The sequence below is a fragment of the Oncorhynchus nerka genome, linkage group LG9b, assembly GCF_034236695.1.
Source record: "Oncorhynchus nerka isolate Pitt River linkage group LG9b, Oner_Uvic_2.0, whole genome shotgun sequence".
Classification (NCBI taxonomy): Eukaryota; Metazoa; Chordata; class Actinopteri; order Salmoniformes; family Salmonidae; genus Oncorhynchus; species Oncorhynchus nerka.
The window spans coordinates 32,756,972-32,782,329 of record NC_088424.1 but is presented as its reverse complement, the minus strand read 5'-3'; the positions used below and the strand labels follow the sequence as shown (position 1 = coordinate 32,782,329).

The following is a 25,358-nucleotide window of genomic DNA, read 5'->3' as shown; positions in this document are numbered from 1 at the left end:
CGAATTTGGGAGGGATTATTTAGGATATTTATTGATTAAAATGTTATGAAGGAGTTTGAATTTGATCAATAATAGGTGCTTGAATATTCCGAACAAATAAAATGGGTTTCTACCGGGGGTATTAACCAGGATATCGATAAAAAGGAAGCAGGTCCGAAATTGACCTGAGGTTAAAGTGCGCTACCACCAAATAAACTAGAGCTTAATAAAGCCTGGTTTTGCAAGCCAAGGATTATTAAGGAGTGATATAGTACGCATTGGAGAATTAGGACGCTTGTTCCGTACTAATAGGATGACCAATAATTCAATAAACATACCTAAATAAAGTTTTGACCTAATAGTCTATCTGTATATGGGAAGCTGACTGTGGAAAGTAGTAGATAGATATGTTTAAAACAGGTGAAGATAAATTAGGCTTGGTGAGAAGGCAGGGTAATTCTAGGCGAACAGAATAAATGAACCTGTACAATGCTGAAAGAAATTAATATCAAATGATACGTGATTAGTCTAGAGTAGTGAGATTTGAGACATTTTACGTTGAAAGTCCCAAAAGGAATATCCTACGGGTGAAATTGAATGTCCGATCAAAAGTCTTCTATAGACGTGGTTCACAGGAGAGGTCAACTTAGTCTAGAGAAGTGAGATTCGAGACATTTAACGTTGAATGTCCCAGAAGGAATATCCTATGGGGAAAATATGATGTCCGATCAAAAGTCTTCTATGGACGCGGTTCACAGGATGGAAAATACATACTGATTATTTTTTAAGAAACACACACATTAGGCAGACAGAATAGTAACTAGAAGTAATTAAGAAACGGTAAATTACAAATTTATAGAACTGCACGCACATAGAATTTAAAATTATATAGAAAGGCATAGATAAGTGTTTAAAGACATTGCTACTAGTAACGGTAAGGATTAAGAATGGGGAGAAATGCCTCGAAAGAAGCCCCAGAACTAACGGGAGACGAGCGTTACATGGCACAGAAAGACAAGAGAAACATCGATTTCGGTCTAAGATGGAGAGAAAAATACGATTTTGATGGCCGCCTAAATGTAGAAAAGCTGGAATCCCTTATAAAACAAATACATAAGGAATGTGGTAATAATGTGAAAAAGCAGGATAAACAAGGGTTGTATACAGCCAGGGTCTGGCTTACGGAAGCCAGGAAAAGAGTGGAAGTAGATAAAAAGAAAAAAAAACAAGATACTCTGCCCTCCGCTCCTACAGTGGAAAAAAATGGTCAATCGGGTGGGGGTGGGAATCAAAACCTATATCCTTCTCTAGTGGACCAGGCATACAGAGAGAATCCCGACGATGAGGTGGTGATGGCTCAGAGGAGAGGGCAAGTGCCGCTCCGTGCTGAGCCTCCTCCAGCTTATGATCTGGGAGCGAACGGTATGAGTCCAGAGGGGCAGAAAAGCACAGAGAAAGAGCAAGAACTGATTAGAACAATATTGAGAAGGGTAAACATGGAAAGGGCATTGGTAGAGACTCAGACAGTGAAGGAAGAAAATAGGTCGGGTAAGGAAAAATATCAGACACCTCACCGAATCAAAACCGATCAGGACTACTTGGAAAACCCTCCGATAGGAGAGAAAAATAGACCGCGGCCTGGGAGAGATTTACAGTACTATAGCAGGGAAGAAGACAGTGCAGAGAGAGAGGGGCAGTTTCCCCTGATAGAGCTGCCCAACCCCCAAGCTGGGATAGAGAATAACAAACCCACGGTTCGGGTCTATCGACCCTGGACACAGAGAGACGTAGAAATGGCAGTAGAAGGAATTCCACACCCAAAAACAGGAATGGCAGGTTTTGAAAGAGATCTCAACGGACTAGCGTCCAGTTTCAGGCTAAACACAGGGGAGGTGGAAAGAGCAGTTAGAACCATAGTGGGAAAGGATTGGTTTGCTGCGCACGGAGCCTGGGTGCCAACAGGGAATAATGGGGACATCATACAGTGGAGCGCCGGACTTGGGGAGCCATTTAGAGCGAAAATTACAGAACTATGCCCGAACCTAACTGAACATTACCACCGACACGCCGACTTCTCTAAGGTAACTGAATGTAGACAGGGAGAAAATGAGACAGTCAGTCAGTACCTAGAACGTTTAAAAGATGTATTTAATGCCAACAGTGGTACGCCAGAACCAGCCCTCGGGGGGATCAAAATACTCCTTATCATCAGCAACTAAAAATAGCCTTATTAACCTCTTAAGTCGACCCTCTACTTTTTTGAACATTCTGTTAAAAATCGCGCAACATTTCAGCGCCCTGCTACTCATGCCAGGAATATAGTATATGCATTTGCTTAGTCTGTGTGGATAGAAAACACTCAGACGTTTATAAAACTGGTTAAATCACTGCTGTGGCTTTACCAGAACGGCATTTACATCGAAAAGCACAGGAAAAACTGATCACTGAAAATGGGAAAATATATCCATGCGCTACTTGAACCCATTGATAAAGGTGAACCACAATTAATTGACTGAGGTTGCAGTACCTACAGCTTCCACACGGTGTCTAAAGTCTTGTCATTTCCCTTCGAGTTTTTTCTTGGTCAAACACATGCAGGGCACCATATCTCCTCAGGTCTAGGACCGGATATTTTCGTTGAGTTTCTAGCCGGACATTTTTCCAGACGGACAGCTAATGATCTTTACATCGCCTCCTGATGAATTTTATCGCTTATTAACGTTTACTAATACCTAAAGTTGCATTACAAACGTATTTCGAAGTGTTTTGTGAAAGTTTATCGTCGACTTTTTGAATTTAAAAAAATTACGTTACGTTTTGAAACGATGTTTTTTTCGTTTATCACACAGTCTACATATAACATATCTAGGCTTTATATGGACCGATTTAATCGAAATAAAGACCCAAATAGTGTTTATGGGACATCTAGGAGTGCCAACAAAGAAGATGGTGAAAGGTAATGAATGTTTTCTATTTTATTGTGCGGTTTGTGTAACGCCGAAATGCTAATTATTTTGTTTACGTCCCCTGTGGGTCTTTTGGGGTGTTACATGCTATCAGATAATAGCTTCTCATGCTTTCACCGAAAAGCATTTTAAAAATCTGACTTGTTGCCTGGATTCACAACGAGTGTAGCTTTAATTCGATACCCTGCATGTGTATTTTAATGAACTTTTGAGTTTTAACTAATACTATTAGCATTTAGCGTAGCGCATTTGCATTTCCAGAGCTCTAGTTGGGACGCAAGCGTCCCGAGTAGAAGCAAGAGGTTAACTGGAATGCGCGTTGAAATCAGTAAGGAGGTGAAAACGAACTTAGTGGGGTGGGGATTGGCAACTCTAGCAGAAGTAAAAAGATATGCAGTACACCACGAACAGAACGGACAGACAGAAAAAAGGAAGAAAGAGAATAGGAAAGATGAGTTTTTAATGGCAGTATTGGAAGATAAAGCAACGGGAGGCAAGAACAGAGAGTGCAGGACGGGTGCGGATAGAAAGGGAACGTCAGACACAGGCGGAAAAGGGGAGCTAAAATGTTATAACTGTAACCAAAACTGACATTTCGCCAGGGAATGCGGGGCTCCATGTGGATATTGTAAAAAAAAAAGGGCATCAGAGCCGCTATTGTAAACAAAAGCCACAGAGACAGGGGGGCAAAAAGGGAAATAGAGAGAGACGCCCTAAATCTGACTCGGACAGCGAGGAAGATAAATCCTGACTAGAGACTGACACTGTTAAAATAGTTAGGAATGAAGTAGTGGACTGGTACAGCGAAAAGGACAGTGACAGTAGTAATAGTGCTTCAGACCTCAACAATCTAGATAAAATTGACGCAGAGACGGAGGTATTTGAATCAGCAACAGTAGACCTCGCTCTTGCTCAGGAAGAAAAACCTTTTTTGACACTTGCAGTAATGGGGAAGAGAATAAAATTTCGGTGTGATACGGGGGCGTGCAGGACAGCCATATGTAGTGAGGATGCACCACCAGGGATTCATCCCTCAGGGGATAAGATAATTGTTCGTTCTGCGTCTGGCCATCACTGTGTAGAGAGACTCTCGACTCCCATAACTCTCAGACATGAAATGACTGAGGGGGAGGCGACGGTCCCAGTACTCATATCAAAGTTGTGTCCTGTGAATCTATTGGGGAGAGATGTCATGAAACTCTTGAATATTTCCATAACGCCTACAGACAAAGGTATGAAAGCTCAGGTGGTTAAAGATAACATGGTAATCTGTGGGGAAGGAGAACCAAATAATTCGTATAGTCAAGATCTATTGAGGGGAGGTTTAACAGACATACCCAAAGCATTGATGGAACTAACAGATGATATAAAATCAGGACTAACTAAAATGTCGCCAGATGACTTGCACTTGCACACTGTGGTATAACAGACACCCCGGCCCCGACCTGATGTATGAGAGGACACTTCTGAGAACCACTGAGCGAACCATTGGTCTAAAATGGCTTTACTATGACTTAACTCATGCAGCCGTGGAGGTAGAACTGCCTACTCATATCCAGGCCTTGTACAGAGAGAAATGGTGCCCCCATGTGGCCCTAGCTAAAGAAGACACTGAGCAGTGGAAAGATATGGGATACTGGGTATCAAAGGGAAAAAAACTGACAGACTGGGTAACGGGGGAGGGAGGTTTGCAACATAGCCCATCCACTGATAGATACAGACGAAAACTGAACTGGAGAGCAAATTGTGCCCCCGCAGTGCACATTAGTGATAGTGGGGGAGGGTTCTGAGAAGCAGAATACCTTTTGACAGTAGAACAGGAAGACGATTTAAAAGAGATACCCGAACATCTGTGGTCTCAAGGTCCCGGAAGTCTACAGGGAGTCAATAGCAGTGTGATCCCAAGAGCACCTTGTGTGCCAGATCCACACACGCTGTTAAACCAGTTGAAGCCCGGGAATGCTTACTTTACTGTGATAGACCTGGCCAATGCATTTTTTAGTATTCCACTACATCCAGACAGTCAGGGGTGGTTTGGATTTACTTTTATGGGTCAGAAATGGGCGTATAGCCGCCTAGTCCAAGGCTATCTCGAAAGCCCCACGATCTATTGTCAGGCTATCACTAGAAATCTCGGAAAATTCGATCCTCCACGGGGAAGTCAAATTTTGACATATGTGGATGATATTCTGTTGTCCAGCCCCTCAGAGGAGGCCTGTAAAGAGGACACACTGGCACTGTTCCTCTTCTTGGCTGACCAAGGTCACAAGGTTAATAAGAAGAAGCTGCAGCTCTGGCAGAAGCAAGTTATCTATTTAGGACACACCTTAACACAGGAAGGAAGAACACTTAATTTGACCAGGAAAACAGCCATACTAGAAGCGCCCAAACCATTTAACAAAAAACAGATGATGAGTTTTTTGGGAATGATTAACTATTGTAGAACGCGGGTCCCGCATTTTGCATTACACACAGGGTTACTTAGTAATTTGATCTATGGTAAGGCTATGACAGCGAAAGATAAGATAATATGGACAAAAGAGGCGGAAGAACAGTTTGTGGCGATTAAAGAGCTATTGTTGTCTGACGCTGTTCTGGCTTTCCCTAGGTATGACCGTGAATTCACACAGACTGTGGATTGCAGGGAGGGGTTCATGACATCAGTGTTGACTCAGAGACACGGAGGGAAGAATAAACCGGTGGCTTACTATTCCTCCCGTCTCGATGAGGTGGCACAGGCAATGCCCCTGTGTTTACAGTCTGTGGTGGCTGCAGCACGAGCTGTGGAGGACTCAGCCTCTGTAGTACTATACCATGATTTGACACTAAGGGTCCCACATGCCGTCTCAATTTTGGAACATAAAATGGCATACATGTCACCAGCTAAACATTTGTCTTGTATGATCATTCTGTTAAATATGCCAAATCTAACAATTGAGCGTTGTACTACCTTGAACCCCTCCACTCTAATTCCTATAGCCACAGATGGGAGTCCTCACGATTGTGTAGCGGAGACGGAGAAAATGGTTCTCCCCAGGGCAGATCTGACTGATATGCCTTTGACAGATGCAGAAGTAACCATGTTTGTTGATGGATCTTCTAAAAAGAATCCAGATGGCTCAAATGCTACTGGATATGCGGTAGTGACCCTCACTAAGGTGCTGGAAGCTGAAGCTTTACCAAAAAATTACTCTGCTCAACAAGCTGAAATTGTGGCCCTTACCAGGGCTTGTATATTAGGAAAGGGTAAATGCATAACGATACATACTGATAGCGCTTATGCATTTAACACTGTTCATGTATTCGCAGCACAGTGGAGAAACAGGGGCATGATAACCACAGCAGGTAAACCCATCACTCACGCGCAACTAATCTTGAATTTACTAGAGGCAATTCTACTACCAAAAAAATTAGCCATTTGTAAATGCGAGGTACATACTAAGGGCATGGATAGCGTCAGTATTGGGAATAGACGGGCAGATGAGGAAGCGAAGAGAGTGGGGGGGAAACCACACTCACACATAGACTCACACTTAAAGGAGGAAGTTCATATCGACACCAAAATACTGAGGGAAAGTCAGCTTAGAGCCCCCGTTAAGGAAGTTACTAAATGGGTCAGAATGGGAGCTGTAGATAGAGGAGGTATTTGGCATAAAGGGAATCTACCTGTTTTACCTAAGTCACTGTTTAAATATGCTGCTGTATTGATACATGGGCAAAGTGTAAGGAATTGCTATTTCGTATGCAGGTGACTAACTTACTGCTAATTACATGGCTACAACTCACAGTAAAGCCTGTGGGGTCCCCTACAGGATAGCTCCCACATTACACACATAATCTCCTTTTTTTAACCGAACACTGTGTGCCCGAAGAAGATCCTACGATGACGGACAGACAACTGAGCCAATGGCGGAAGACTACAGACTACAACCAGCTGAACCAATCCGGAGATCCGATCTTCCTAGGGTCAACCTACTTTCTGTGACGTATATAAGAGCTGTGCTGACTGTTTACGCGCTCTCTGCCTGCCGTTCCACACGAACTAACGGAAGAGCCGTAATTACGTTGTACTACATATTTTAACTCTGAATAAACTGTTTACTTGTCATAAAATTTATCACTTAGTCTGAATCGATCCTTGACCGGCTCACCCATCTACATATCCAATTGCTAACAAAAGCCATGTATCAACAGGGGGGATGGTAGGAATAGTTAAACAGCACTTTGTAGCATATGGAATAACTAACTATTTTAAAAACTTTTGCTCACGGTGTACTATATGTGCAGAAAGTAACAACCAAGGTGCAGTAAGGGTACCACAAGGGGTTTACCCAGCAGCTAAGTACCCATTCCAACAGTTGGAAATGGACTTTATTGAATTAACTAAGAGTGAAAACAAGAAGTGGTGTTTAACAATAATTGATAAATATACCAAATGGGTAGAAGCGTTTCCTACATCCTCAGCAGACGCAGAAACAGTGGCTAGAGCATTATGTCAGGAGATAATTCCGCGATTCGGATTACCAGAAACTATTTATAGCGACAATGGTTCCTATTTTTCTAATCAAGTAATTGATCATATAGGTCAGAAATTGGATATAAATATGAAGAAACATTGTTCTTATCACCCCCAAAGCGCTGGCCTTATCGAGAACATGAATCGATCGGTAAAAGGTCGATTAAGGAAAACACACCTAAGTACTGGAATGAACTGGGTAAAATGCCTGCCCATAGTGTTAATGACTATTAGAATAACCCCTGATAGGGAGGGGCTATCTCCATTTGAGAAGGTTTTTGGTAGACCCTATAGAATGCCCCAATTAGGGCGATTGGAGGAAGCAAATGTAGAAATAGAAAGCAGTATGGTGGAACACATGAGGAGGTTGTTCATTAATCAAACCCGTATGTCAAAAGTTTTATGCCCAGCAGGAGAACTACGGAGGGAGGTGGCACACGAGATTCAACCAGGAGACTGGATCTGGGTCCAATCGCTAAAGAGAAAAAACTGGAAACAGCCTCGGTGGGAGGGACCATTCCAAGTACTACTGGTGACTGCCTTCGCTGTGAGATTAGCCGAAAGAGCTACCTGGGTACATATCACACATTGTAAGAGGGTAAGTCACACTAGCACTGTCGGACGATCACAGGAGTAGGAGAGGAACCGTGACCCATATGGAACGGGGGTCAAACTCCTTCTGAAGATTCCCTATACCCGACCTTTCCCCAGCTGTGAGCGTTCATAGAAGTGAAGTGATGGCTTGGCCTCTGGCTGTTGATATGTTCTCGGGGAGAGGGTGGGGCTTCACGTGAGCACTGACCATCCTGAGCTGTTTTATTGTGGGGGCCATATTCCTGATTCACCATGATCACCCGGAAAGTGCCAAAGAGGATAATTTGACTCATGTGCTAGATGAGGGAAATGGGATGTTACCTAAGATTCTCAGAAGGTCACTGAAACAAAATAGTAAGGAAGTGAGGGTGGAATTGGGCAAGGATCTCTCAGTAGAATTTTGTGTAGATCAATTGGGGTCATTCACCCCTTGGCAGTTTAGAACCATGGGACTCTATGGGAAGTATTTGTGTAAATCACCATATTGATCGTGGACAGGTCATAGCTCACACTGAAAGGGATGGCTACGTAAACCCATACACTCAATTTGGGACCAGGTGGAGTATAGTAAGGGTTGGCGTTTTGGACTGTGTTCCTGAACAGAGGAAGTATTGTATAAAGGTACGAATAGTTCAGACCAAAGACCTCAAAGAAGTTATAGAAGTGGAGACTGGGTTTGGGGAGTCCAACTTATGGTTGGAATGGATTCAATACGGCCAGATCAGTGGCTAAAGAAGAATGTTATGTCTGTGCGAACGCTAAACCCCAGTTAACAACTATCCCTTTTCCACTGAACGGAATTAATTCCTCTAAGGGAATGGCATGTATGGTAAAGCTGTTCATGAAAGCAGGAATGCCAGATAATGACAGTTGTCACTATTTATATCCCCAGGAACCAAGTTGGTACAGAGAAAATGACCACTGACGAGACCATGTCTGAATTGACAGGCTGGTTGAACTCTGGGGATTTCAATGAAATAAAATGGGCCAGTGTCGCCATCTGGTGGGTGTGCGGGGGAATGAGTTTGACTGATTGGACGGGTTAGGAATGCCTTTTACACTCATACAACACCAAGACATGAAGTTAGCCAAAACGAGAGAGAAGAGATGCTCCATCTGGGTCTTTTGACGACAGAGTATATATTGATAACATTGGGGTTCCACGAGGTGTGTAATTATAGTTATGGTAATCAACAGCGCTTTAGCAGGAATACCAAAGGTGTTATTAAAGGTTTTGTAGAACAGACTGAAGCAACCAGCTGGAAGACCTGACAGAATAGAATTGCATAGGATAAAAGGAGGAAGTGGGCGTGGTAATCAGGACCATGTCTTACATCCCGGGTAGCACAGCTCCGGACGAATCGGTGCCCGAAGCCTCAGCTGGTTTGACCACCCTGGCTCACGGGTTGGCAGAAACTCTGGGGTGGATACTTCTCTGAACTAAATTGGGTAGACAGTATTTATGGAAAATGTGGTGTTTTGGGCTGTATCTACCTGTATGACTGTTTTAATTTTATGCGGCTGTTGTCTAATTCCCTGTGTGCGAGGCCTTGTTTCCAGGACTCTGGAAAGATCAATGACCCTACAGATGGTGCGTTATGGGCCGATTCCAGATTCTGACCTGTGGAGGACAGAAGGCATGTCTACAGAGGAAGTGGACGAATCCGGATCTGTCATTTGTGGGGAATTTATGTTTGATGAGGCTAGTGTTGAGATAAAGGGGAATTAGATTGTAATTGGTTTCCATGATTAAACTGTTTTTTTAATGAAGGTCGTGACGAAAATCCGGGAGGAAGAGTTATGATTCTGATGTAGGTTTAAAAACAGTTGGAGTTAAGGTTAGAATTGATTAATAACATGTGGAGAGTTGGATAAACATTTATAATTGATTTGTTGATTATTTGTCTATTCATATGATAATCTGATAAACCTCTATAAAAAGGTTAGTTAAGTTCGTTTATTCTTTCATTTTTTATGATTAAATAAGACTAGATGTAGAATTGAATGTATAATATTTGATCAAAGGGAGGATTGTTAGAGGAAAATATAGTTTAGATGATCAATTGTATACATTAATGATTAGAACCATTTATGCTAATACTATTATGTTATGATTTGAAAAGTATGGGTTCTTAATTGTACTGTTACTGAAAATGTAAGCAGAAATGAATTGTGTCTGTGTCTCCTGGGAAAGTTTAAGAAGGAGGGATAAGATAGTTTTTCAAACAGATAAGAATGTTTTGGTTGGATTCCATTAGGGGAGATAAGTTATCCTTTAGACAGGTTGGAATGTAGTTTATGAGGGGAGTGAAACTATCTCCAGGACCGAATACTACGCCATTATAAGGCTGGGAGAGGGTGTGAAACTGATGACGTCATTTTATGTCTTCTTTCTTTAAAATGTAATGTTCTTTGTATTTTGGGTCAGTACTCACTTGAATTAAACGCTATTTACCTGGCTTTTAAGACTGGTCTCAATCTATTTCATGCATAATTAATGAACTTACAATTCATTAATGAATTAGATATGAGTGTTAATTGGTTTCGGCAATTAAAGCAAACAGGAATTTAGAATTCCTCTATCAGTTGCCCATGAGCATACACTACCCGTAGGTAAACTTTGTTAAATACACTAGTTAGAACTGGGCGGACCACCCACTGTATTTTTGGTTAGTTATTTAGCTGTTAAATTAGGCTAGTCTAGCTTAGGGGTGTTTTTGAATACTTATTGTTTCTTTCCTTGGGTCCAGTTCAGCCCCTTTTCCTGCTCCCCCCATTACCGTGTGTTTATTAATAAACCCTGAGTTTGACGGTAGATTTCAGTTGTCGTGGTTATTTCGTTCACACTTTTACTTTGTCACTATTATAAATTGCATGAGTTATGTTACGGGTCTCATTACCATCCCCCCCTAGACTGTCCGGCCAAAAGGGATTCGTAACACCTTCAAACAGGACAATGACCCTGAGCACAGAGCCAAGACAACGCAGGAGTGACTTCGGGTCAAGTCTCTGAATGTCCTTGAGTGGCCCAGCCAGAGCCCGGACTTGAACCCAATCCAACCCGATTTGTTACTTTTTATTTAAATTTTTGACTTATCTATTTTTTACTTAACACTTCTTTTTCTTAAAACTGCATTGTTGGTTAAGAGCTTGTAAGTAAGCATTTCACTGTAAGGTCTACACCTGTTATTTTCAGTGCATGTGACAAATAACATTTGATTTGATCTGCAGAGAGGAATGGGAGAAACTTCCCAAATACAGGTGTGCCAAGCTTGTAGCGTCATACGCAAGAAGAGTCGAGGCTGTAATCGCTGCCAACGGTGCTTCAACAAAGTACTGAGTAAAGGGTCTGAATACCTTTGTAAATGTTATATTTCAGTATTTTATTCATAATAAATTAGCAAAAAAATAAAATAAAACTGTTTTTGCTTTGTCATTATGGGGTATTGTTTGTAGATTGAGGGGGAAAAATGTCTATAAATACAATAAGGCTGTAACCTAACAAAATGTGGAATGCCACACAACCTACTGATGAGTAAGCAGCATGATGACAACGTGACCAGCAGAGTGATCTTCTTTGTGAAAAGGGGGAGAAGACCATCCCGGAGATGGCGTGTCCATGAGGGTGTTGAGGTCGTGTGTCTTCTCAGAAATTGGGACAAGTTGACCATGAAGATGGGTGTACTGTATCGTGTTTCGAAGAATGTGGTTACAAAGAGGAGAAAGTAACTGTATGTGGTTCCAGCCTCCATGAACGCTGTTGAAGGGTGTCCATGATGAAGCTGGCCACCAGGGCCAACAGAGAACAGTCTACCTGACAAGACAGGGTTCTTCTGGCATGGCCTGGATAGGGAGGTTAAAGCATATGTGAAGTGTTGCAGGAGATGCGTTGTGATCGAGACTCCTGATCCGGAAGCAAGATCTCCTCGAGAGCATAATAACAACTGAGCCTCTTGAACTAGTGTGCATAGACTTTTGGTCTGCAGAAGATTCTTCAAACAAGTCCCTGGATGTGCTCGTTGTTACTGATCACTTTACCAATTTGGCTCATGCCTTCTTGTGTCCGAACCAGTCTGCTAAGTCTGTAGCTCATCAATTGAGGAACAACTATTTCTGTGTCTACGGGATGCCTCGCCGTATACACTCAGATCAGGGACCCAACTTTGAGAGTGCTTTAATAGACGAACTGTTGAGTGTTGCAGGTGTTCAGAAGTCTCACACCATGCCGTACCATCTGATGGGGAATGGGTCCTGTGAAAGGATGAATAGGACGTTGGGAAACATGATCCGGGCCCTGCCGACGAAAGCAAAGCACAGATGGACTCAGGCGCTGAAGTCCCTCACGTTTGTGTACAATTGTACAATCCATGAGACCACAGGCTTTGCCCCTTTCCTGCTAATGTTTGGGAGGAAGCCAAGACTGCCTGTTGGCATAGTCTTTGGCTCTGTCATAGAGAACCCAGAAGTTGTCGACTATGACCAGTTTGTTCAGTCCTTGAGGAGAGATCTGAAAGAAGCCATGAATACAGCACAGGCGAAGCAGTTGAAGAGGCTAAGCAGTTGAAGCGAAGCAGTTGAAGCAGTTGAAGAAGCAGTTGAAGAGGCATGCTGACCTCTATGACAGAAGAGTCAGAGGAGCTCCAGTGGAGATTTGTGATCAAGTGTTGCTGGCTAACAAGGGGGAGCGCGGAAAGCGGAACCTCGCTGACTGTTGGGAGGATACTGTCTACCTTGTCACTGGATTGAATGCTGAGTCACACTTTTAAGATTCAGAACAGCTCCACTGGACAGGAGAAGACGGTACATCGCAACCTGATAATGCCAGTCAACTTTCTTCCTCTTCCCCATGCTGCCATTGATGATGGAACAGACATGTCTGGATTAACAGAGTCTGAGGACATGAATGACGGCCTTGTGGTCTCAGCTGCCATGGACACTGCAGTGGATGATGATGCTGAGTACAGAATAAAAGTGTGGGTGTCGGAGTTGCCTTCTGAAGGAACAGGTGACACAAGCCTGGAGGGTGATGTGCAATCCTTGGATGCTTAGGATATTCCACCTTTGCATTATGTGGAAGATATACTGCAGCTGGAAGGTCTGCCTCGATCAGAGAGTCTTCAAGAATCTGACCGTGACCGTAACAGTGTCGTGAGTGAGCTAATTGGCCAGTCTGCTTACAATATCCGTACTGACCTACCAAACTCAGACCATTCCTTATCTGATCAGTTACGCACTGACTGTGTTGACAGACCCACTATTGCAACAATACACAACACTGTTACTCCTTATGCAGTTGAAGGTACTCTGGGTCATATTAGGTCAAGGGCAGGAAGACTATTTAAACCAGTGTCAAGACTGATTGAGATAATGAATTAGCAGAAAGTTAGCTCTTGAAGGTTAATATGTGAATAGAGGGTCAATGGTATTGACATCTTTTATTTGTTTTGTTTTTACATCATTGTGACCATGATTAGAGGTTGCAGGATGGTAATGTGATGGATATGATAGTCTCTTATGATATGATGGTTTATTTTATTACTTGGATGTTTTAAAGTCGCTGAGTGTACTTAATGTACACTTAATGTAACAGGCATGTTTACCTATGAGGGCTAAGGGGATTGATCAACCACTTTTCACTCTAATTCTCATGGAGAATAGTAATAATCAAAAATAATAATTGCTGGGTTCTTAATAACTTGTTTATTTAATTGTATTATATAGTCCACGTTTGTGTAGTCATGGTGGTTCATATTTAATTTATTTTATGCTGTGACTAAATAACAATTTTAAATCAAAACCTTGAGAGATGATAATTTACTTTATTGTTAGAAATAGGCATACCATTGATTTTTAGGCTAATGAAAGATAAATAAGTTAAGTAAAAATGCATGTAAAAATCTAGTGTATTTTCATACATATGTTTTTTACCAAGTACAAAAATGGATGTAGCATAACCAGATTGACCCTTTAAAGGCAGATATATTGTGGATTTTTTTTGGACATCATCTCGGTTGTCATTCATCAATAATGGATGACTCCCATTGAAAAAACATTGTCTCCATCTGAAATGTTTACCGTACTATCATGCTAGAAATTGAGATGGTACTTGGAGCCACTCACCTTTGGTTTCAGAGGTACTGATACCGAGGACCATCCACTGTGTGATGGAGTCTTGAAGAACCATGTTAGTCTTTTCATGTGTGACAATACTGAATAAGGGAGCGAGAGAGAATGATATACATGTCTATCTGCTGGATGCATTTAACATGTGAGGGATTGCTTTAGCAGAACCAGTGGGAAATTATTATTATTATATTATCAAAAGTATCTAAACTACTACTTCCTCCACATCATTAGAATACAATGCATCATGCTGTAGTCTAATAGAAAACAGAACATTTGCTTGCAATTGCATTGAACTGGGGCTTCACTTACATTTGAAAGCCCTTTGAATATCTTATCTTTGGTTGGTCAGATCTTGAGTATGTGAGATACCTACCTGGTTCCCAAATTCTGAAACCCATACCTGATTAAATCCATCAATTTTAAATAATCAGTAACACATGAGGAACAATCATGTGTTACTGTCTGTTAAATGTTGTCTTTACCCAGCATGCGTTTCTTTATCACTCAGCAGTATGGTGGTCCACATCCAGCTGACATCAAACTTAGAGCGGATAATAATGTCCTCCTCATCGTCATCAAAGAAATCTTCATTTACGTCTGAAAAATTCAACAAGATTGAAGAAGAGAAAGAGAGTGAGAGAACTCAATAGACATTTATATTTACACAATCTATCGATTTGCCTATGAAATGTATGTCAGACAAAGACAGACTGAAAAAAAGAGAGAAAAAATGCTTTTACTGCGAGAGAGGATCAGTTCTGGGGTGGTGAAGCGTATCTTATCTTTCTGGATTCCTTGACAGCAGCGTAGAAAGGCCTCCACACACTTTGGCCCTTCTGTGATGTAATGCGAGCGCTTCTCACATGAGTAGTCCAAGGGAAAGTCCATCATGCCATCATGACAGCACCTCTTCGCATTCTCTTCATACTGTCTCGCTTGGGAAGTAGATAACATAACGCAGCTATATCAGTTAATTCACCCTCATTCTATTTATGATCTGTTACATCAGCCCTTACTCACCTAGCTCATATTTGGCTTCCTGTAAAGACTCTGCCCGTCGCCTCCTTTTAGGTACCTCTGTGTCACAACTAAATCCTAAGAGATGATTGAAAAGCAACTGAAGCTGATAAAAGGGTCTAATCTTAACTAACATAATTGAAGAAACTGAGAGAACATCAACTACAGTATTTGTCCAGTAGCTTAGTAATTCAAATGCTGCAGTGATCAGTGCATCTCAACAAGCGTATGCTTATCTGGAATGTAGTAATAGTATATAAAATAATATTATGCAGATTGCTCCTACGTTGTCTAGGTGCTGTTTTTTCTTGATTGGATACAAACAGGAGGCCAGCATCTGAGAAAATTGCCATGTTGTTTCGCCCCCCTCCCCTTGTGCACCCTTTGTCACTCCTCTCTACTTCATCCCAGATCTGAAATAAAATGAGATAGAAGGGGAGTGTCAAAATGGTTCAAGCAGCAGAATATAAAAATGTAACAAGATTTCAGTGAGTCACCTTGGCCTGCGTGAGATTGCCCTTTTTACTCAGCATGTAAGCAGCCTTGTCAACCACCACCAGCCCAACCTTGGCACCTGGGTCTCCCTCCACGTTCAGAGAGAACTCTTCTCTTGGGCGGAAGTCTGGACGTTTATTAGATTTCTTTATGGATAGTTTTAGCTAAAAATCAGAACATGGACAGATGCAAAGAACATTAATGAGAACAAAAAAATGTGATGTGACATATTGAATGTACAGTACACTCCAAAAGTATTGGGACAGTGACAATTTTGTTGTTGTTTTGGCTCTGTACTCCAGCACTTTGGATGTGAAATGGTTAATGGCTATGAGGTTAAAGTGCAGATTGTCGGCTATAAATTGAGGGTATTTTTTATCAATTTCGGGTAAACTATTTGGAAATTACAGCACTTTTTGTACATAGTCCCCCCATAGAAATGAATGGAAAACAATGTATTGTGTCATTTTGGAGTCACTTATAATGTAAATAAGAATATAATAAAAATATTTCAAATCACTTCTACATTAATGTGAATGCTACAATGATTATGGATAGTCCTGAATGTTTCGTGAATAATGATGAGTGAGAAAGCTAGACGCACAAATATCCTACCCCCAAGACATGCTAACCTCTCACCATTACAATAACAGGTGAGGTTAGCTTTTTTGGGGTGTCATGATGTTGGTTTATGACAGTCATAAATACCTCTCCCCCCTTTTCCCTCTCTCTACCCTACTAAGGTTACATTTGCAAAACCCTTGGTTAACATAGAGATTCTGGGAAGGTCAGAATGTGGGGGGAAATGAACTACAGTGGGGCAAAGAAGTATTTAGTCAGCCACCAATTGTGCAAGTTCTCCCACTTAAAAAGATGAGAGAAGCCTGTAATTTTCATCATAGGTACACTTCAACTATGACAAAATTATTTTTTTAAATCCAGAAAATGACATTGTAGGAATTTTTATGAATTTATTTGAAAATGATGGTGGAAAATAAGTATTTGGTCACCTACAAACAAGCAAGATTTCTGGCTCTCACAGACCTGTAACTTCTTCTTTAAGAGGCTCCTCTGTCCTCCACTCGTTACCTGTATTAATGGCACCTGTTTGAACTTGTTATCAGTATAAAAGACACTCCACTATGGCCAAGACCAAAGAGCTGTCAAAGGACACCAGAAACACAATTGTAGACCTGCACCAAGCTGGGAAGACTGAATCTGCAATAGGTAAGCAGCTTGGTTTGAATTAATTATTAGGAAATGGAAGACATACAAGACCACTGATAATCTCCCTCAATCTGGGGCTCCACGCAAGATCTTACTCCGTGGGGTCAAAATGATCACAAGAATTGTGAGCAAAAATCCCAGAACCACACGGGGGGACCTAGTAAATGACCTGCAGAGAGCTGGGACCAAAGTAACAAAGCCTACTATCAGTAACACACTACGCAGCCAGGGACTCAAATCCTGCAGTGCCAGACGTGTCCCCCTGCTTAAGCCAGTACATATCCAGGCCCGTCTGAAGTTTGCTAGAGATCATTTGGATGATCCAGAAGAAGATTGGGAGAATGTCATATGGTCAGATGAAACCAAAATATAACTTTTTGGTAAAAACTCAACTAGTCGTGTTTGGAGGACAAAGAATGCTGAGTTGCATCCAAAGAATACCATACCTACTGTGAAGCATGGGGGTGGAATCATCATGCTTTGGGGCTGTTTTTCTGCAAAGGGACCAGGACGACTGATCCATGTAAAGGAAAGAATGAATGGAGCCATGTATCGTGAGATTTTGAGTGAAAACCTCCTTCCATCAGCAAGGGCATTGAAGATGAACATGGCTGGGTCTTTCAGCATGACAATTTACATTTACATTTAAGTCATTTAGCAGACGCTCTTATCCAGAGCGACTTACAAATTGGACAATGATCACAAACACACCGCCCGGGCAATGAAGGAGTGGCTTCGTAAGAAGCATTTCAAGGTCCTGAAGTGGCCTAGCCAGTCTCCAGATCTCAACCCCATAGAAAATCTTTGGAGGGAGTTGAAAGTCCGTGTTGCCCAGCAACAGCCCCAAAACATCATTGCTCTAGAGGAGATCTGCATGGAGGAATGGGCCAAAATACCAGCAACAATGTGTGAAAACCTTGTGAAGACTTACAGAAAACGTTTGACCTCTGTCATTGCCAACAAAGGGTATATAACAAAGTATTGAGATAACAAGTTTAGTGACCAAATACTTATTTTCCACCATAATTTGCAAATAAATTCATAAATGAATTCATTAATGTTTTTCCTCATAATCCTGGACTATCGGACCACCATTTTATTACGTTTGCAATTGCAACAAATAATCTGCTCAGACCCCAACCAAGGAACATCAAAAGTCGTGCTATAAATTCACAGACAACACAAAGATTCCTTGATGCCCTTCCAGACTCCCTCTGCCTACCCAAGGACGCCAGAGGACAAAAATCCGTTAACCACCTAACTGAGTATCTCAATTTAACCTTGCGCAATACCCTAGATGCAGTTGCACCCCTAAAAACTAAAAAAATGTCTCATAAGAAACTAGCTCCCTGGTATACAGAAAATACCCGAGCTCTGAAGCAAGCTTCCAGAAAATTGGAACGGAAATGGCGCCACACCAAACTGGAAGTCTTCCGACTAGCTTGGAAGGACGGTACCGTGCAGTACCGAAGAGCCCTTACTGCTGCTCGATCATCCTATTTTTCTAACTTAATTGAGGAAAATAAGAACAATCCGAAATTCCTTTTTGATACTGTCGCAAAGCTAACTAAAAAGCAGCATTCCCCAAGAGAGGATGACTTTCACTTTAGCAGTGATAAATTCATGAACTTCTTTGAGGAAAAGATTATGATTATTAGAAAGCAAATTACGGACTCCTCTTTAAACCTGCGTATTCCTCCAAACCTCAGTTGTCCTGAGTCTGCACAACTCTGCCAGGACCTAGGATCAAGAGAGACGCTCAAGTCTTTTAGTACTATATCTCTTGACACAATGATGAAAATAATCATGGCCTCTAAACCTTCAAGCTGCATACTGGACCCTATTCCAACTAAACTACTGAAAGAGCTGCTTCCTGTGCTTGGCCCTCCTATGTTGAACATAATAAACGGCTCTCTATCCACTGGATGTGTACCAAACTCACTAAAAGTGGCAGTAATAAAGCCTCTCTTGAAAAAGCCAAACCTTGACCCAGAAAATATAAAAAAACTATCGGCCTATATCGAATCTTCCATTCCTCTCAAAATTTTAGAGAAGGCTGTTGCGCAGCAACTCACTGCCTTCCTGAAGACAAACAATGTATACGAAATGCTTCAGTCTGGTTTTAGACCCCATCATAGCACTGAGACGGCACTTGTGAAGGTGGTAAATGACATTTTAATGGCAACGGACCGAGGCTCTGCATCTGTCCTCGTGCTCCTAGACCTTAGTGCTGCTTTTGATACCATCGATCACCACATTCTTTTGGAGAGATTGGAAACCCAAATTGGTCTACACGGACATGTTCTGGCCTGGTTTAGATCTTATCTGTCGGAAAGATATCAGTTTGTCTCTGTGAATGGTTTGTCCTCTGACAAATCAACTGTACATTTCGGTGTTCCTCAAGGTTCTGTTTTAGGACCACTATTGTTTTCACTATATATTTTACCTCTTGGGGATGTTATTCGAAAACATAATGTAAACTTTCACTGCTATGCGGATGACACACAGCTGTACATTTCAATGAAACATGGTGAAGCCCCAAAATTGCCCTCGCTAGAAGCATGTGTTTCAGACATAAGGAAGTGGATGGCTGCAAACTTTCTACTATTAAACTCGGACAAAACAGAGATGCTTGTTCTAGGTCCCAAGAAACAAAGAGATCTTCTGTTGAATCTGACAATTAATCTTAATGGTTGTACAGTCGTCTCAAATAAAACTGTGAAGGACCTCGGCGTTACTCTGGACCCTGATCTCTCTTTTGAAGAACATATCAAGACCATTTCGAGGACAGCTTTTTTCCATCTACGTAACATTGCAAAAATCAGAAACTTTCTGTCCAAAAATGATGCAGAAAAATTTATCCATGCTTTTGTCACTTCTAGGTTAGACTACTGCAATGCTCTATTTTCCGGCTACCCGGATAAAGCACTAAATAAACTTCAGTTAGTGCTGAATACGGCTGCTAGAATCCTGACTAGAACCAAAAATTTGATCATATTACTCCAGTGCTAGCCTCTCTACACTGGCTTCCTGTCAAAGCAAGGGCTGATTTCAAGGTTTTACTGCTAACCTACAAAGCATTACATGGGCTTGCTCCTACCTATCTCTCTGATTTGGTCCTGCCGTACATACCTACACGTACGCTACGGTCACAAGACGCAGGCCTCCTAATTGTCCCTAGAATTTCTAAGCAAACAGCTGGAGGCAGGGCTTTCTCCTATAGAGCTCCATTTTTATGGAATGGTCTGCTTACCCATGTCAGAGACGCAAACTCGGTCTCAACCTTTAAGTCTTTACTGAAGACTCATCTCTTCAGTGGGTCATATGATTGAGTGTAGTCTGGCCCAGGAGTGGGAAGGTGAACGGAAAGGCTCTGGAGCAACGAACCGCCATTGCTGTCTCTGCCTGGCCGATTCCCCTCTTTCCACTGGGATTCTCTGCCTCTACCCTGTTACGGGGGCTGAGTCACTGGCTTACTGGGGCTCTCTCATGCCGTCCCTGGGGGGGGGTTGATTCACTGTTGTGGTCAGCCTGTCTGAGTTGGCGCCCCCCCCTTGGGTTGTGCCGTGGCGGAGATCTTTGTGGGCTATACTCGGCCTTGTCTCAGGATGGTAAGTTGGTGGTTGAAGATATCCCTCTAGTGGTGTGGGGGCTGTGCTTTGGCAAAGTGGGTGGGGTTATATCCTTCCTGTTTGGCCCTGTCCGGGGGTGTCCTCGGATGGGGCCACAGTGTCTCCTGACCCCTCCTGTCTCAGCCTCCAGTATTTATGCTGCATTAGTTTATGTGTCGGGGGGCTAGGGTCAGTTTGTTATATCTGGAGTACTTCTCCTGTCCTATTCGGTGTCCTGTGTGAATCTAAGTGTGCGTTCTCTAATTCTCTCCTTCTCTCTTTCTTTCTCTCTCTCGGAGGACCTGAGCCCCAGGACCATGCCCCAGGACTACCTGACATGATGACTCCTTGCTGTCCCCAGTCCACCTGGCCATGCTGCTGCTCCAGTTTCAACTGGCCTGGGCCCTAGGACCATGTCCCAGGACTACCTGACATGATGACTCCTTGCTGTCCCCAGTCCACCTGGCCATGCTGCTGCTCCAGTTTCAACTGTTCTGCCTTACTATTATTCAACCATGCTGGTCATTTATGAACATTTGAACATCTTGGCCATGTTCTGTTATAATCTCCACCCGGCACAGCCAGAAGAGGACTGGCCACCCCACATATGCTCTCTCTAATTCTCTCTTTCTTTCTCTCTCTCGGAGGACCTGAGCCCTAGGACCGTGCCCCAGGACTACCTGACATGATGACTCCTTGCTGTCCCCAGTCCACCTGACTGTGCTGCTGCTCCAGTTTCAACTGTTCTGCCTTATTATTATTCGACCATGCTGGTCATTTATGAACATTTGAACATCTTGGTCATGTTCTGTTATAATCTCTACCCGGCACAGCCAGAAGAGGACTGGCCACCCCACATAGCCTGGTTCCTCTCTAGGTTTCTTCCTAGGTTTTGGCCTTTCTAGGGAGTTTTTCCTAGCCACCGTGCTTTTACACCTGCATTGTTTGCTATTTGGGGTTTTAGGCTGGGTTTCTGTACAGCACTTTGAGATATCAGCTGATGTACGAAGGGCTATATAAATAAATTTGATTTGATTTGATTTGATAAAAAATCCTACAATGTGATTTTCTGGATTTTTTTTCTTCTCATTTTGTCTGTCATAGTTGAAGTGTACCTATGATGAAAATTACAGGCCTCTCTCATCTTTTTAAGTGGGAGAACTTGAACAATTGGTGGCTGACTAAATACTTTTTTGCCCCACTGTATATTGTGGTAATCCGAACAATTTAACATATGCGGTGGTACTTAATGAATATGATGTCAGTTCGGTTGTCATCTGAGACATTCTCATCAATGATAAGATGACATAAACTCTACAGTGGAAAGTCTACACATCAGAGTTATCGGATTCACATGGAATTGTTGTTCAATTTAAATGTTTGAATATGAAATTATTTGTGATGGGATGAAATGTGATTTTAGCTTCTAAAATGTGACATTTGGGTTTTCATAAGATAGGGCTGCTCAATCAGTGGCCCTCCCCTGTGAAGGGACAAGGGCTATAAAACTTTTCAAACAAACCCTCCTCTCCCTTCCTATATAAGCCCTTGACGACAACATAACTTCCTGTTCCGAGGATATGAGGGCTACGGTCTTATGTCAGAATGGTTCAGATAATAACTACAGAACGAAGCCAACATCAGCATGAGCTTTGGTTGCGAATGGTATGAACTTTTTAACTCTTATTCACTACAGAAGTGATACCTCCTAGCTGTTGAGTTAGCGACCAAAGCTGCAAACGCAGGTTAGGAAGGAACAGACAGAGTATCCCATCTATCACACACAACGTTACTACAACGTATTCAATTGACAACCAGAGACATTCTTCAAAGGACAGAGGACTTGGTTTGGCAACACGGTCTTCCATCTACCACCAACCTACTGAAGCGCAGCTCAGAGTAAATATTTATTGCATTTTCCTTTTCCAAATGGGCGGTAATTTATAATGCATAAGATACTGTATTTACGATAGCACAGCTTCGCCTTTGTTCCTGTTTTCCCGCTCTTTCACTCAACCCAGCCCCTTTTCCTTTGTGTAACCAGCTGTCATATCTGTTCCGCCCGCCAGGGCCGTTTTCCTTTATGACGTAATTTGTAATCAATGCAGATAAAATAATTTACAACTTTCAGATTATGAGACTGAAGTAAGATAAAGATTAATGTTGACTGCTATTGATGTAAAATATTACTAGTTCTTTAAGAGTTTATTATTTTGTGGTGCCCGACTCTAGTTAATTACATTTACATGATTAGCTCAATCAGGTGATATTAATTACGGAGAAATTATTTTATAGAATAGCATGTCATATCACTTAATCCGGCATAGCCAAAGACACGACAGGGGGTACGATATTTATTCCTCTTTCTCACTCATCATTATTCATGATTCCTACAGGATTATCCGTAATCATGGTAGCATCCACATTAATGTAGACGTGTTTAGAAACATATTGTATTCTTATTTACAATAAAAGTGACTCCAAAATGAAACAATTCATTATCTACCATGAATTTCTATAGGGCACAAAATAATCTGAAACACAACCAAAACATACAGGAAATGCATCCAACACATTTGTAGAGTCAGTCTTGATGGTCATTGCTTGCTATGAATATGGGACCAAATACTTAACTTTTTACTACTTTAATACACATGTATATATACACATATATAAATATACAGTTGAAGTCGGACGTTTACATACACTTAGGTTGGAGTCATTAAAACCCGTTTTTCAACCACTCCACAAATCTCTTGTTAGCAAAGTACGTTCATCTCTAAGAGACAGAATGCATCTCCTTCCTGAGAGGTATGGCGGCTGCGTGGTCCCATGGTGTTTATACTTATATACTATTGTTTGTACAGATGAACGTGGTACCTTCAGGTGTTGGGAAATTGCTCCCAAGGATGAACCAGACTTGTGGAGGTTTACAATTATTTCTGTGGTCTTGGCTGATTTCTTTTGATTTCCCCATGATGTCAAGCAAAGAGGCACTGAGTTTGAAGGTAGGCCTTGAAATACAAGCTTCTAAAGCTTCTAAAGCCATGACATAATTTTCTGGAATTGTCCAAACTGTTTAAAAGGCACAGTCAACTTAGTATATGTAAACTTCTGACCCACTGGAATTGCGATACAGTGAATTATAAATTAAATAATCTGTCTGTAAACAATTGTTGGAATAATTACTAGTGTCATGCACAAAGTAGATGTCCTAACCGACTTGCCAAAACTATAGTTTGCTAACAATACATTTGTAGAGTGGTTGAAAAACGAGTTTTAATGACTCCAACCTAAGTGTACGTAAATTTCCGACTAAAATGGAGGGACTATGTACCAAAAGGTCTGTAATTTCTAAACAGTTAATCTGATATGATGGAAATACCCTCAAATTAAAGCTGACAGTTTAACATCAGTCATTGTATCATTTCAATTCCAAAACAACAAAAATATGTCACTGTCCCAATACTTTTGGAGCTCACTGTATATTGTTAAAAAACGTATAGTTTAGAGTTTACCTGTCCCATGCACTGGTCCTCCACGTCCACCCACAGTGAGTCAGCCACCACGTGATAACCTTGCAATGGCACAATGTAGAAAGCCACCAGGCGGAAGGAAGGGAGCATGTCTGGAGTTACTTTCAAGGTTTCTTTGAGGAGAGCTTTGTCCTTTGAATTCCACTTCCCCATTTCAATGATCCGCCCTTTGCTGACCACCTAATATAACATTTAAACCGGACTGTAATAAAAATCTAAAATATAGAATTGCAAAACGATAAAGAAAAACTTTGTTCATTTACAGTTGTTTTACCATGTATGAAATGAAATGCTGTTGAAAAACCTGGGCCCCATTTTCTCCAAGGAAGTTGACGGAAACGTAGAGGGACTCATCCTTCTTCACAACAGATTTGTCCACAGAAAGGTGGATGTACTCTTTGACTGTCTTTGTCTCGTATGCTAAAAGTGTGATATCTTTTCGTGCCTGGTGACTAGAATCACGTAAACCAGAGACAGCGGTTGTCACTTGGACATTTTTTGTTTTGTCTGTGCGAACAGTGTTAATGGTGATGACAGCTATTCCGTGGCTGTCTGTGAAGTATTTCAGTCCCTCACGCTCTATTTCAATGCCCTTTACAGGAGAGCCAGAAGTGTCAGTCAGGTACACCTGAAGAGAGAGAAAGAGAGAGGGTGTGTTTAACAGGGGTTGAGAGGGCATGAGTGTGAGAAAGGTTGCATGACCGTTTGTGTTAATGTGCTTGAGTTACCCTTATGTAAATGAAGTTAATAAAAAAAAAGTATACTGTACTTTAATGTATCATTTTGCTTAAATAATAAGTCCATGAAATGTTATTTAAATAAGTGTTTTTGAACTTTTTTGGTTTATATGTACTTCATGTCTTAACATAGATTACTTTTAGTGTATTTTTTGTTCATATGTATTCTTTTTAATATTTTGAATAATATCGTTTATGCATACACAGAATACATAACAAATAAAAGTGTCCTTTCTCTTATTTAGCGATTATCTTGAAAATGTATGTTTTTCACACACGGTCTAATTTGTAGAATAATTTGGTATACTTCAATAATATACTGAAAGTATACAGTATGTGTTTAAATATAGAAAAACTATGCTCCCAGTTAACTTTTTCAGAGTGAAGTTTTAGCAACATTAAAGTGCATGAAAACACAATTTTATTGCGAAAGTAATATATTCCTTGATATTTGAAAGAGAAATAAACATAGGTAACACATTACTTGACACCCAGTGTAAGTTGTGACACGATCATAACCATGTCATAATATGGTCATAACTGTCACGAATATT

At 41.5% G+C, this 25,358-nt stretch overlaps 1 protein-coding gene and 1 long non-coding RNA gene across 2 annotated transcripts in view; one reads left to right on the top strand and one right to left on the bottom strand.

The window, feature by feature from the left end:
- The window catches only part of LOC115115645 (complement C3-like), a 73,561-nt gene that overhangs the window by 22,909 nt on the left and 25,294 nt on the right, over nt 1-25,358 (bottom strand). Inside the window, exons 11-18 of the mRNA XM_065013564.1 lie at nt 24,342-24,695; nt 24,050-24,247; nt 15,696-15,857; nt 15,485-15,611; nt 15,202-15,276; nt 14,922-15,116; nt 14,664-14,778; nt 14,176-14,264 (exon numbers count right to left, since the gene is read on the bottom strand). Of these exons, the coding sequence (XP_064869636.1) occupies nt 14,176-14,264; nt 14,664-14,778; nt 14,922-15,116; nt 15,202-15,276; nt 15,485-15,611; nt 15,696-15,857; nt 24,050-24,247; nt 24,342-24,695 (1,315 nt within the window). The remainder of the gene's footprint in view (nt 1-14,175; nt 14,265-14,663; nt 14,779-14,921; nt 15,117-15,201; nt 15,277-15,484; nt 15,612-15,695; nt 15,858-24,049; nt 24,248-24,341; nt 24,696-25,358) is intronic.
- Nucleotides 1,607-10,515, top strand: LOC135565704 (uncharacterized). The gene is made up of 2 exons (XR_010461807.1): nt 1,607-2,060; nt 7,860-10,515. It is a non-coding gene; the product is annotated as an uncharacterized LOC135565704 (long non-coding RNA).